Source organism: Planococcus citri, chromosome 3, assembly GCF_950023065.1.
Source record: "Planococcus citri chromosome 3, ihPlaCitr1.1, whole genome shotgun sequence".
Lineage (NCBI taxonomy): Eukaryota > Metazoa > Arthropoda > Insecta > Hemiptera > Pseudococcidae > Planococcus > Planococcus citri.
In genome coordinates, this window is record NC_088679.1 from 55845044 (window position 1) to 55860013 (window position 14970).

Here is a 14970-nt window from a genome sequence, read left to right on the forward strand (position 1 = left end):
AGGTTTCACCAGGCATCTCAACGATATTTTTCAAAAAAAGAAATATTCAACTTTGGTAACTTTTATTAGTTTTTTTTACTAAAAAAGTACTTAACCAAAAGTGACCATAAATTGTCTTTACAAATACGTATGTTTATTAGTATTGATGCACGAAAATTGAAAGCAAGGTAGGAGAGTAGAAACATTTATAAAATGAGAAAAAGTCAATAAAACGGATCAAAAAATTGAATCGAGAGGCGTACCTACCGAACATGAGGGGGCCCCTCCCTCTCCCCACCAGACACAAAAATTCAGCCGAGTGGGTAAGTTGAGAAATTTGAGAAAGTTGTGAAGAAATCGCGTAACCAAGGAAAATCAAAGTATTATCAAAAACCATGAACTTTTATATTTATAATTACGAGTAGAGAAGTAAAAGTCCGTAGTTTTTGATAATTCATTGATTTTTTTTCCTGCTTAGGTAGGTATACAATTTCTTTACAACTCCCAAATTTCCTAGCTTTTTCCAACTTACCCACTTGGCTAATTTTTTCGGTCTGGCGGGGCCGGATGGTGGTCCCCTTCATGTTCGGTACGCTTCTCGATTTAATTGTTCGATTGTTTTATTGACCCGGTCTCTCCAATGCATTATTATTCTTACTTTAACATCGTTGAACATCAGTAAGTACCGACTTCGAATAAACACATCTTTTCCTATAGCCATGTCGAGTAATTTCTTTTTATAATACGCATACCTATAATCGAACCAAAATGAATTGAATCAACTGAATGATGTTGTATGCCTTCTTTCGGTGAAAAATTTCATCTTTCAATATGCGCATACTAGTCTCGCAATTATTGTTCGTACAAGTATCTGACAGTATCTTTCGTTTTCTAAGAGTGTTGTTTACGATATTTAAATGATACGCAGCAGTTTTCACACATTTCCATTTTGCAAATCTCAAAAAAAAAAAAAATGAATTGTATAAAAGACAATTGAAAAAGCAGAAGCACCAATACACAACGAACCATCCTTTGGCAAAATCTTTATTAGCTAAGCTGGTGGAGGGACGCCTGGTCGACTCTTGCACTAGCCATTGTATACTCCTTCAGTAGCTATGGGGTCAGTATCGTCTGTCATTAGATTTGCAAGATAATTCTTTTCACTAAAACAGATTTTAAATCAAAATAATTGAATAGGTACATGGTTTTAATTAATTTCAACTCAACTCTCACTCCCTTACTCTGATGCTAAATGACGATGATGGGGACGGGGACGGAGAAGGTGATAACACCATTGGATATGGTTGTCGTACATTTCTTTTGTATTTTTTATACCTAGAGCACATCATAACGTACAATTATATATCTTTTAACATAGGTACAAATACAAAAAAACACACGAATTAAATTATAAATTATGTAAATAATGGTAATATCAAAAATACCTAATTAATATCCAAAGGACACCGAAATTTATAACAAACTTCTCTTCTCAACTTTTCTAAGTTCTCCTTTGTAATAAAAAGAGTCAATTGGCGAATGTTTGCTACTCTGTTAATTTCATCGTCCTCAGTTGGACTTGAATTTTGCCGCATTTTTCTGCTTCTCAAGTCAATTTCCTCAAGGAAGACCTTTGAGGATTTCAAAAAATTTATTACCGTTGGAACGTATTCAATAACTGGTTTTTTATTGAGTTCCTTGGTCAGCTGATCCCTCTTGTTTTTGAAATGCTTCTTAAGTAACAAACTGAGAAAAATAAAGTCATCGTGTAAAGACTATACCTTTATCTTATACACACGATAAATGCTGGTCTCGCGTTTGTCGTTTCATAATACATATTACTTATACATACAGGGTGTTCCAGAATAACCTTTCACATTTGTTTTTTTTATTACTCTGAGAGAAAAATGTTTACAAAAATTCTTTTACAAACAAAATGAAGTAGAAATATGCCGTTTTTAGACCGTATATTTGAGTTTTCATTAAAAATGAAGTTTTAAAAATTTTTCCATCGAGATATTTTCCTTCATTTTTGACACATTCAACCGAACATTTTTTCAAATTATTGAACACTTCTCTTCCAATCAGTTGCGACTCGTGAACCTAGAAGCTGTTTCAGAGTCCTAGATTTATCTCGATACACTTTTGACTTGGAATAACTCCATAAAAAAAATCGCAGGCTGAAAAGTCAGGGGATCAAGGTGGCCATTAAATTTCTGGTTCAACACGTCGACCATAACAAAATTATTTGATGACTGAAGTGCTCACGCGCTAAACATATGTGTACATCCCTGGTAGTTCCAACATGTTGGAAGGAAGTAAGTAACTCTATTACGTCGCGTCTGTCTTTTAGTTCGGAACAAGAAACTCGTTTAACATTTTGCCTTACCCCTCACTGTTACTGTTTCATTAAACACACATGGTCCCACTATACCGAATTTAGCCACGCCCAACCAAACAGTCAACTTGGCGGAGGTTTAGATGTTTCTCAAGTATTATCAACTGATTCTTTGTACACTAGAAGCGCACATTCCAATTATTCACTTCACCATTTAGATAAAAATGAGCTTCGTTACTGATGAATAAGGAGTAAAGAGTTACAGGAACCTTTATTTTTAAAAAAGGCCTTCACAGTAAAAGCACACTGTACAGCCATCTACTTCTCCAGGGCAAAAAATAACTATTGAAACATAATTCGGCATGCTTTGGCTACCTAGAACCGCCTTTACCATTCCCCTAGCTCCACTTGAACACAGATCAGTGGTTACCAAAATGTGAAAGGTTATTCTGGAACACCCTGTATTATAAATATTTATTCAAAATAATGTTGGATTGTTATCATTCATACATTATGTAAATAAACAAGTCAACCCCTTGTTTTTCAAAGACTGACAAAAAAATACCCTAAACAATGCAATGCAACCAGCAAATTGTTATACCCCCCAAACAATAACAATTCGTATCATAACAGTTCATATCACCCAGTCTAAGAAGTTCTTATGATTTATCATTGAAAATGTTTGGTAGTCATATACAGTAGACTTCCGCTTATCCGGACTAACTGGGGAATTTGGTTGTCCGGATAAGCAAAAATCCGGATAATACGGATTATTATTTTTTGGTGGAATTTTTGGTAGAAAATGACTGTTTTTTGGATAATGATGATGTATTTTTGTTATTTTTGATAAAAAGTGCTACGGATAAATCTTATTTCTTCACAGAATAGAGAAAAACAAACCAAAAACAAAGATTACAAAAATTGTTGACCATGTACTCGTGAGTAATTCGTGAATGTTTGTCCGGATAATACGGATTTTGTCCGGATAACCGAGAAGTCCGGATAATAAGGAGAATTTATTTTCGTCCGGATAATACGGCTGTCCGGATAAGCGGAAGTCTACTGTAATTATATTCTTCAATAAAATTATCCTCGTAAGACTAGATTAGATGGCATTACTTCTTCGGCCCTCGAAATTTAGCACAATTTTCAACTTTCTGCTTCCAAGTTATTAGCATCGCATCAACTGAAGGAAACATTCGATAACGCTGGACGGCTGGACTCATTTAGTCAACTTCACCATCACCACAATCACGTACTCATCATTGCAATTTATGTACTTACCTACTTGTATCTTTGACTGTAAACAAGCAACTGTTCCATCACGAATACAATAAACCGAGCAATTACCTAGCGAGCAATTACCCAATTAAGACCTAACTGTAACTCGACAACATTATTAAAAGCGCATCCATATTAGCTTTTCAAATTAACTACAACTTGGAACAATTATGCTAAAATGCATCTTCAACTTATTCGGACCAACGATAATCCGCACACTTTCACCAAAACAGAGACTCTCTGCGTCTGCCTTCATGTTGGAAATAGTATTAGGCCTACCAACATCGTACGGTGCGATGAAAAAGTAAAAATCAAGTTTCGTGAACCAAGAGCGGATCGAGAGCATTCCGGAAGTAGGTATCTCGTTATTTTGCCACGATTATGACGTCCTTAGGTACTTTTTTTTTCAAAGTCCAGAGTCTCTGTTCAATTTTACGTGTTTTTTGATTTTTTTCTCTTAAATGTTTACCAATATGATCATATTTTTTTTTCATTTCTTGAGCATTTTTGAAGCCTCTAACAGATTTTAAAAAACTTGAAATTTCTTCAAAATGTTTCTTAAGTCAGGTTAGAAAGCTGAAATTTACCCTATGGTCCCTATGCCTTAATTTCTAAGATGCTGAGTCGATTGAATCTAGTTTCGAGCCATTTTAGTAGCCGCCAACGATATTTGGGTGGATATTCGCTTTGAAAGATTTATCAACTGAGAATTTGTTCGATTGTTTTCCTCATTTTTTTTTTTTTAAATTCGCTAAGAAAAAATTGTGTGCTTCGGAATGCAAAATTTCATTATTTTTCATTGGTCAAATTGCTCATTATTTTACATCGATCGCAACGATATTGAAATAAAATAAGGTTAAGTAATACCGGGGTTTCCAATTTTCAAATTAAAAAAAATATTACATTTTCTTCAAATAACTACATAAACCAATTAAAATAAGACAAGTGAAAGTGTGAAATTTTTTGAACTTCGTAAAATCATAATATCGTATAGGTATCATAAATATTACCATGAACGATACATTGCATCAACATGAAAAATAAAGCACAACTTCTGGCAATATTTTCATCATAACATTCGATGATGATAAGATACCATTTGCCCAATAAAATTACAGACAGTTTTATTTGGGAAATTTTCGCATGCATGTGTAACGGTGATTACCTACCTTAATTAAATGATTAGGCTCTCGTAATTGAATGATACACATCGTAATAAATAAAAAACCATGCTATTTACTATTCTTTATCACAAAATGTTTTACATATTAAATACATTACCCTATCAATGAGTTATGGGTATTTTGTGATTTCATGTCAAAAATTGGATACAGGGAAATCAAATAGGTATTCAAAATAACATAAACATTGTTGTGTTTTTCTCTTTTTATTCGGGGCAAGTTTTTACTATCCTGTGATGAATTATTGTTCAAGCTACTCGTATCATGTTTTTGAGTGAGACTGATCGTTCGTCGATCATTGGCATTTTGAGTACGCTTAATTTATTTGTTCGTATCATATTCAAAAGTACAATTCTATAAATTTTTGATTTTTCCAGCTTTTTTCGCTAGATTTTCTCAACTTTTAACCTCCCCCCCCCCCCCCCTCAAGACTTTCCCAGCCAATAGCCAGATGTGGAGTTTGAAACAAAAATGTCAAATGACTTTGAAATTTTAATAATTATTTTTATATGCAGAAAAGATTGAGATTTTTATATTAATTTGGCCATGTTTCCAAAATTTCTCAAATTAATTTTTTTCAAAAGTACAATTCTATAAATTTTTGATATTTTCTCAATTTTTTTCGGTAGATTTTCTCAACTTTTCACCCTCATCCCCTCTCAAAATTTTCCCAGACAATAGCCAGATGTGGAGTTTGAAACAATAATGTTTAATGATATTAAAATTTAAAAAAAAAATGTTTAATATTAATTTGATGGTCATATGTATTTCCAAAATTTCTCAAATTAATTTTTTCATTCTTGAAAATTAGCGTAGCAGAATAATACCTGCCTGATCGAGCGAAGCGAAGGAAAAAGCAGTGAAAAATTGATCAAGTCAAATTTCTTCGATCGAATACTAGGAATTTAATTTTGCATTTTAGTCCATTCCAATGGTCTAATGCAAAATCGAAACGCAAAATAACATCGTTCTGAATGCTATAAGTTGATTTTTATGCCTTCAACATCTTCAAATTTTAACAGTAATGTTCAGGAAATTATAATATTTCCAAAAATTAGAATAAAGACTCGAGGGAAGTGAAAACGCAAGCTTGTAAAAGTTAATGGTTCTTCAGAAATGAAACAACATTATTTTTGATGCGAGAAGTCAATTCTTCTGCTCTCTACTCGGTTTTGATCAAAGAAAAGGAAAAAAATTATGCAGATCGAATGAATCGAGGGCGTAAGCTATGAAAAATTGATAATTCGAAACGCTAAACGGCATCATTCTTCATGCAAAAAGTTGATTTTCATCGTTTCAACATTTTTAGTTTTCGAGAAATATAACATTTTCAAAAATAGGATCAACGCCCGAGTGAAGCGAAGGCAAAGGCTCTCAAAAATTCACAACTTTTCATGAACCAATTTTGGCAATAATTAGACATTTTTTACGAATTTTTGACGAAAAATAGGACTTGAAAAAATGTATACATGTTAGCTCAAGGTTGGACTTTTTGGCAGTTTCGACTGGAATGAAGAGACCTTACTTCGGGAAAAAAGAAGACCTCCATTATTTTTGACGTACGAAGTCAATTTTTCTACTTTCCAATTTGGTCAGAATAATTGAAAAAAAATGATCTGGTCCGAGTCCGAGTCCGAGCGAAGCGAAGGCGAAAGCTTTTGAAAATTTATCAAGAAAAAAAACATGGATTTAGGTAATTTCTGTAATTTTTTCAACAGCTGTTTCCTAAAATTTTTATTTTTTTGTGTGGGGTGTGGTTGAGACCCCCCTTCCCTCCCGTCACTCCCTGTTCGGCACGTTTCTGTATAAGTTAATTAATATCGTGATTTTATGTCGTTTTTTTACTTTTTTCCCAATGATTCAATTCAAAATAAATAGAATGAAATAAAAATGGATATTTTTATATTCCAAGTACAAAATAACGTAACAAATGAACTTATAAAGATGGACGTACACAATAGAATTAATCACATATCAATCGATAATATTGGAGCATGTTCTTCCGATTATTACAATTACGTTAGATCTTCAATACGAGTAGTTGAAAAAAAAAATGACAAAATACTTATACACGATTCGATGGGAATTGAATGAATTTTTCATACAAAAAATAACGTAACAAAATAGGTATAAACACGATGGAAATTAGCATAAACTTACATCAGTTCCAAAATGTCAATTAATATTGACGCACGTTCTCCGGTATCGTTACGTTATTTTTCAATTTATCTGCTATCAACGTGATCCACGCCTGTTTACCATATGCGATCGATAAGTTGGTAACTTTTTCGTTATTACTCATGGCAGCACCTAAGTAAGAGGAAAAAAAGTTTCAGAAAAAAAATGTTTTTGCCCACCTAAATTAAAAAAGCATGCAAACCAATCATGAAAATACTCACCAATGGCCACCGGGACTTTATCAATGTCACAGCTGTATATTTGAATATTTTTCAGTAGCTGAACACTGGCAGGAGGGAATGCAGCGTCGTTGATTTGCAACAGATATGGCACATCGTCAATTACAGTACCTGCGACAGAAATTTTCAGAATAATTAACACGTTTCGATAGGTACCTATTTCATATGTGGTTACAAAAAAGTGAGAAAAATTAAATACCTTCGGCGGAGAACAACGGAACAGTATCATTGTAAGCGGATATCTTAAGGATATTGCGATTAGGAATGTTGACAATTTTTATTTTATCGTTGAATTCTTCGAAGAAGAAATTTAATCCGGCTTCTTTGGCGTATAAAGGAGAATTGATGAGATTGTAACCGTTTTGAACGTTCCCTGATAGCAGTCCCAATAGAACAGATGTGCTTAAGAACTTCATGTTCTGTATTTCAGGGCCTGTGAGTAGACAAGATGTATGATTAATATCTAGTGTATGTTCGTTAAAAAGATCATTAGGTACACGTTAACCTTTCTCAAAATCAGAACAAATCGAGTACAATTATCTAATCTTTACAAAGGTAAAAATACCAGAAAAAGCTATAAAATATCGCTAATTCAACTCGAGTGTGAATTTCGTAATCGTCGAAACACTCGTAAGTTATCATGATTTTGACCTACCAGCCAACGTGATCTTGATATTAGAACCCTTCAAAGTATGCTCTCTGGAAATTCGCGAAACCACTCGACCAAGCTGTTCAGCTAAATTCAACCAAGCTGCATTTTCAGACTGCCGACTAGCCAGTAAAGCTGGAGCATTCAATATACCGGTAACTTTGTATTCGGATGTTGCATCATTCAACGAGACAAATTGCTCGGCTACTTCGACGGCAACCTATTCAAAGGAAAAGAAATTAATCCATCGTTCGTCCAATCAGAAAAAAAAACACGTTGATAATTAGGTTATAACTAACCCTAGTTTGAGCTTCTTTTGTTGATGCACCGATATGTGGCGTAGCGATAACTTTAGGATGAGATATTAAACTTTTCGAAATTGCATTGGATGGTGGCTCTTCGCTGAAAACATCCAAACCTGCACCAGCACATGTTCCATTCTGTGAAAAATTCATATCGTAAGAAAGGTTACACTGGGGTGATCATTTCTGTACAAGTTCGGTTCGTATTCAACCCTTAGTTTTCTCAATATTGTGGCTCAAAGTTGAAGAAAATTTCCAACCTTTTTCCAACGATCTATTAAGCATGAGGGTTTACATGTATGAACATGGGAACCGATAACGATATCGTCATTAATTCGAATATCGCGTGATTTAATCCACACGTTATCAGTTCAACTGTGAAAAATGTTAATCATGCGGAGTAACAAAGTAGTGAACTATTTGAAGGAAAGTATTCGCAGAATTATCTCAAGTACAGAGTCTATTATATAAGATCAATTTAATATTATCGCATCTTTCAACTATTGCATAATTAATTGGTTTTCTAATTAGTTCATCGTATTAATTTTTAACAAGCTTTGATGCGAGATTTCTGTACGAAAACTTTCGGAATTTTGGAGCCAGTATCTCGATACTGGAGAATTAGAAATGGTAATGGAATAAAGAAATCATCAATACTGAGATACTCACGTTTAAGGCTTCCAATAAGTCTTCCTCGTTTATGATACCACCTCGAGCAGCGTTTACTATACGGAATCCACGTTTGCAACGAGCGAATACTGATTTATTGAGAAGATCTGCGAATTAAAAAATGAAAATAATTATCGAATCGAGAAACTAAGTACTTAGGTATATTTTACAACTCGTACGTACTTCTTGTTTGAGGTATGAGTGGAGTGTGAATGGTAATGTAATCAGCCAAAGGCCAAATATCGTCCAATTCCATTTTAGCTATGGAGTATAACTTGGCTTCTTCAGCAGTCACAAAAGGATCATAACCTACTACCTTTGAAAAATGAATAGGCAGGTGTTAACTGGACGCTCTCGTATAGTAATTTTATTCGCTTACGTCATCATGTTTTGAAAACACTTACTTGCATTCCAAAAGACTTCATTCTAATAGCAACCTCCTTCCCTATCCGACCCAATCCTATAACAGCCAAAGTCTTCCCCAACAACTCGGAACCATTTGAAAATGCTTTCCGATCCCATCTACCTTCTTTCATCGATTGACAAGCACCGGTTATGTTTCTAAAATGTAAACAAATTATATAGGTAATCGAGTTCAACTGGAGATTTACCAACAACAACAACTGATGGAAATCGTACCTGGCCAGGGTAGTAATAAATGAGCAAGCCAATTCGCAGGCACTGATGGAGTTTCCATTTGGAGCACTAGAACGTAAATTAAACGCATTATTACGATGTTTACCGTAAATAAAAATATACCTTATGACCTCTTAAAACACGTTGTAAAAATAGGAAAATATTCCATCGATCAAGTGTTCGCGTATTTTTACATCGGTAAACAAATATTGAAACCGTATTATCTACGATTATGTACTATGATGCTCAGTGATTTCGTCACATTCTAACAATTGGTCCTGAACTCCTGATAAATGTGATGTAAATATGCAAAGTATTTCAACATAGAAAAAACAGAGCTAGGTTATTCGCAAACTCATCAACAAGATAACTTTCGCAAAATTCGACAAAAAAAAGTTCCAGATAGGTTATTGAAATCATTACGAACTAATCGTTATATTTTAAAATTTTATCTTTAATCAGATCGATCTTCTTTATCACTGATCACATCGTGAGATGAACATGGACTATAAAATCAAGATAGGTATTTTTAATTATTTTTATTTCAAAATGTTTCGTCCTGTTGGGTAAGGTAAAACAACCACCCTTTATAGAAATGACCTTCGTGATATTCATCGAGATCTTGATTGATAAAATTTCTGATGAATGGTGTAATTTCTTCGTTACCCTTTACGTTATAGAGATTCTCAAAATCATTCTTTGGCAAATGAGAGAGTGATCACAAGAAACGAGCATTTTTTTTTTCTTCAAAAGGTGCATCAAAAATTGATGAAGTACCAACGATTTACTTGAAAAATTCATCATGTTGCATTTTTTTAAACCCTTAATGCTGTAATTTCTGCCTAATTCAGATTATAACTAATCATATTAAAGGAAAGTAGGTAAGTACACGAATAATAATTCGTTTAAGTATCAAAAACAAGAGCAATGTTGTTATCCACCTGTTGATTCTCGTTTCTAAATCAGCTAGATTAACCGAAGAAATTTTCCCTCCCAAAAGACTATTGAGAATACCTCCCTAATTATTCATGTGAATCACATGTTCAAAATCTTATTTCAATACTCGAATTAAGATATGATATTAGAGACAAGAATAATCATAAAGCAAGGTCAAGTACATTAAACTATTAGCATAAGGATGTCTGTTATTCTATCGAATAATGCGTCTGTTGATATTTTTTTTTCATTAAAATTTTTCCATCAGTCAAAGAACCTTTTGAAAAAATTTCAATTTGATAATCTTAACAGGAAAATTAAATATTCGATAAAACATGTGTACTGTAAGTACAGTCATTAAGGAAATTCGAATCATGCGAAAATATGGCATCATTGCAAAACATGGCACAATTTTTTCAAAGCATTGAAAGATGTACATATTAAGAGTTGGAAATTTGAAATTTAAATTAAACTCGTTAAGTGGGTAGGTATCTCTAAATACGTATTGAATAAACTCATTGACCCTATACTCAATTTTCACCGCATGACTTGTGTACTTTAAGTGAACCATTTTATAAAAGAACTCGCTTTTTGATCATGCCAACATTTTTGTACCCATAAAATTGTATAAGATAACCTTATGTGACCCTATAGTTCGATATTTTATTGAATGATTAGCTCGAATAGGTAAATTTTAGTTCGTTTTAATTTTTGTAACACACTTTGGAGCAACGCATAGGAAACAATTCAACTCGAAAGGAATTTTTGGATGGAATAATTTCCAGGAAATGAAATTTAGAAAAGTTTAAATTACCTATTAAAAATATTCAATGTGGGTTCAGGGTCATCGAGAGCCAATGCGAGCCCGGGTCGAATATAATTTGAGACTATTTCTAGGGACGAAACTACGTAGAAATTTTTTGAGAGGGTGAGGGAGGGAGGGGAAGGGGGACACGACTTATAAAAGCTTTCATTTTCTGTTTTGGATTTTTTGGCACTCAAATGTGATTTTTAAAATTTTAAAACTAGAAAAAAAATTGGCCCGAACGAAGCAAGGGCGAAAGTTATGAAATTTTCAGTTCGAGAAGCCTAGAAGACGATTTTTTTCAGGAAATTGATTTCGAAAAAAAGTAAACAGGATCAAACGGAGCGAGGGCGCATGTTTTTAAAAATTTGACTTTATTTTTTATGGAAAGAGTTTATTTTCTGGCATTTGTAATTATTTCAGAATTTGAAAGTTTTTTTTCAGGATGTTAATTTTAAAGGAGAAAAGAGAACAAGCCTAGTGAGGGGGAAAGTTTTTGAAAATTTGTATTTCGAGAGGCATAAAAACATTACTTTTAATAAGTACGAGAAATTTTTTTCACTCGAAAACTTGAAAAGTTGATTGATTGATTTTTTAGAAATTTTTTGTCTTGAAAAAGAAAAGGAGCGAAGCGAAGGCAAAAAGTTTCGAAAATTTGTGTTTTGAGAAGTAAAAAAAAACTATACAGGTCTTTCTTTCATCACAGGCTCTAGGCAAACTGCCCCGTTGCCCCCCTCCCACTCTCGATGGCCCTGCTTGGCTTAAATCAATGCACATTCAATGGGAAGTATTTGCATACCATTTTTCGTGTAAAAAATACAATTTTTTCAATTGTTTGAGGGCGAACTTCGAACTGAAATTTCTCAAAAAATTTTGGTGAGCATGTGTGAGACCAGAATACAGTTTTAGAAACCGTTACGTTCGAACCGGATGTACCAAACACGCACAATGGCTGCCTTTGTGTATATGTTTGGTGCATTTGGTCCGACTTTGAACCTAACGGTTTCTGAAACGGTCCTCTCGTATGTCTACCACCATCTCACATGGCACTTATCTAGGTACCTAATACCTATTCTAATAATGCAAAATGTTCGCAATTTCAACTTCTATAAAATGGCTTTTTACCCAAAGCTCTACCTTTTACTATTCAAAAGTTTCTTCTTAAAGGATCAACAAAATGGCGTATGCGAATACTTCCTGTTGAAGACGCTTCAAGTTAAATCAACCCAATACCCCATAACAAAAAATGACAATAATTTTAAGCATATCGTGGCATAGCGATTTGTGAAAATCAACTCACTTCAAAACAATAATTCCTCTTCTTGTAGCTGCCGTCACATCGATATTATCAACACCAGTTCCAGCACGTCCGATTACTTTGAGTGATTTAGCATTATCGAGAATTTCTTTGGTGACTTTCGTCTCTGAGCGAACGATTAATCCGTTACAATTCTGGAAAACATTTTTTTTTTTTGAAATTAGCACACAGTGTACATTCAATTTCACATACTTGGTACAAAATTCAGTATTTACTTCTAATTCTTTAATGAATTCTTCCGGTTTCAGATTGCATTTTCGAACAACTTCTACCCCATTAGCAGTTAACAGGTCTTCGCATTTCTGATCTACGTTGTCGCTAATTAAAACTTTGGCGATTTTCACAGACATGTTGATTCTGTCAAAAATATCAAGAAAACAATAATTAAATAAAATACTACGACAATGTAAATTATGAAAAATAGAACTCGATCACATACTTTTTTCGAAGACGAACGCAGAGTTTCAATTAAGCAACACGATAGATAAACGTAGTGAAGTGTTCGAGAACGCCCGCCCAACTGAGCTTCGGACTTCGGAGCTTGAGAGCTGTAGTAAAACTGAAGCAAAATTTACTAGTACAGCATCAAATATACTTTTCGATAATGATGGCTAATTTACTAACGATAATGATTGCCCGTCTTCTCGCGTTAATGGCGATGATGATGACATGAACTGAAATACCTATATCATTACACGTGATTAGGTATTAAATTTTAATGAAAATTAGTATATCTAATTAATTCGATTTGATGCGAATGCGATTAAATAGATGTTTAAATTTACTACGCACTTGTTTGAATCACACACACGTTTGAATGGAATTTGTCGCGAAGAATGAATTACTTATTGGATTGATTGGCGGAATTATTTTGGATGATGAATTTATACCCGTTTATCGAGGTACAGAATGTAATTAATCGAAAAGTTTCGTAAGAATTTAATTCAAATGAGTTCTCTCCAAGAGATGATCGTTCAACTCACGTGAGTCACGACTCACGAGCGAATCGAAAGCACCCCGGAAGGGGATTCCAACAGTTATGGAATACCTATTCAAAATGCAGTTTCCCTCCTTTTTTGATGAAAATTCCTCATTTTTCTCACACAAAATTGTTTCAATTTCCTTGTTTTTCCCTCTTAATTTGTACCTAACCTTGTAGAGACTCAATTTTTTTTTGTTCAATTATAAATAAGTAGTCAACATTTTTTTCAAAATTTCAATTCTTTTTAGACTAACATTTAATAGAAATGAATTTGATTTTTAAAAAAATAACAGATGCTCGAAGAGCCATATCTGCTGTTTTTTTCTCGATAACTAAAAAAAAAAAAAAAATGAGAACAAAACCAATAAGAAATTGAAAATAGAAACAAACATTTAGAATATTATGAATATATTAATAACCATTCACATTCAGATTAGGAACAATAAAAAGTAAAAAACAAATCACTAGATTTTTGGGTCACTTTTTTTTTTACCATTATTCATACCTACATGGCGTTATCTAATAATTTGAAATGTTCGTTATTAAATTTCATTTCTTCAATTTGGACATTTTTTATTCAAAAATCTGAAGGTTTCTCAAGTTTTTCTCTCCTCCTCACAAAATTCCCCTGTTTTTCCCCGTTTCTGACAGAATTTCCCCTTTTTCCCTTCTTTTTTTGCGAACGGTTGAAATTTTCCGCAAAACAGGATGTTTCCCTTCACATCCACAGAATTTGATTTGCCATCAAAACTTCACAAGAACAGTAGTACGATTAATCGAGTAAATAAAAAGCTCATTTTTAAAATTGAAATCAATCATAAAATATTAGGTATAAATTAGAATTTGAACCAACTCTGTTTTGAAAACTTTTAATTGAAAAAAAAAAAATAATAAGAGAAATATATAACTGAACGATGAAAAAGGAAGTTAGCACAATAGTCATTTTAAACGATAAAAATTGGTCCATTTCGACGATTTAGGTGGCAAGCACAACATTTTTAAACGATAGAAACGGTGTTAGTACGATATTTTCATCGATAAAAGAAAGCGTTGGCATTAAAAATTTCTCTGAGATAAGCAGGCTTTTTTTGGCGGCGGGGGTTGCACGCTAATTCTTGATAGTTGTAAATACATGATTTTTTGCACCCTCCCCACCCCAAACATCCATAAAGAGTTGATTTTCAATACACGTCCAGTATAAAAAACTGTAAAAAATCAAAAAACAGATAGAATCATCTTTTTGTTCCAAAATTGCCAGACAAATGTCCTGTATGGTACAGTAAATACATATGATGATGAGTTTTTTTTTTTTACCAAATTTGCTCTTATTAAAAAGTATCAATTTTTGGAAAAGGGTCAAATTGTAAATTTTTGGGGGGAAAACGTCAAAAGCGTCATTTTTTGGCTAAATAGTCGAGAAATGTTCATGTTTAGAACAATTGTTGAAAAATTTTCAATGTTTGTCAAAATTGTCAGA

General features: G+C 33.3%; 1 protein-coding gene across 1 annotated transcript; it reads right to left on the reverse strand.

Moving 5' to 3' along the window:
• Positions 1-6664: 6664 nt before the first annotated feature.
• On the reverse strand, positions 6665-13109 carry LOC135840983 (D-3-phosphoglycerate dehydrogenase-like). Its single transcript, XM_065357763.1, has 12 exons — positions 12951-13109; positions 12727-12868; positions 12494-12645; positions 9456-9521; positions 9221-9377; positions 9000-9132; positions 8817-8923; positions 8145-8285; positions 7852-8065; positions 7396-7629; positions 7179-7307; positions 6665-7089 (listed from the first exon to the last, which is right to left on the reverse strand). Exons 2-12 carry the CDS (start codon positions 12859-12861, stop codon positions 6959-6961), a joined length of 1599 nt encoding a protein of 532 aa, XP_065213835.1. The 5' UTR covers positions 12862-12868; positions 12951-13109; the 3' UTR covers positions 6665-6958.
• Positions 13110-14970: the final 1861 nt, after the last annotated feature.

Bases quoted from the DNA above. Each gene is read 5' to 3' on its own strand.
- LOC135840983 (XM_065357763.1), bottom strand. From the start codon at position 12,861: ATGTCTGTGAAAATCGCCAAAGTTTTAATTAGCGACAACGTAGATCAG. The intron at 8,066-8,144 runs GTTAGTTATAAC...TCCTTTGAATAG, and splicing joins CAAAAGAAGCTCAAACTAGG to GTTGCCGTCGAAGTAGCCGA. The intron at 7,090-7,178 runs GTGAGTATTTTC...CCTCTTACTTAG, and splicing joins TAAAGTCCCGGTGGCCATTG to GTGCTGCCATGAGTAATAAC.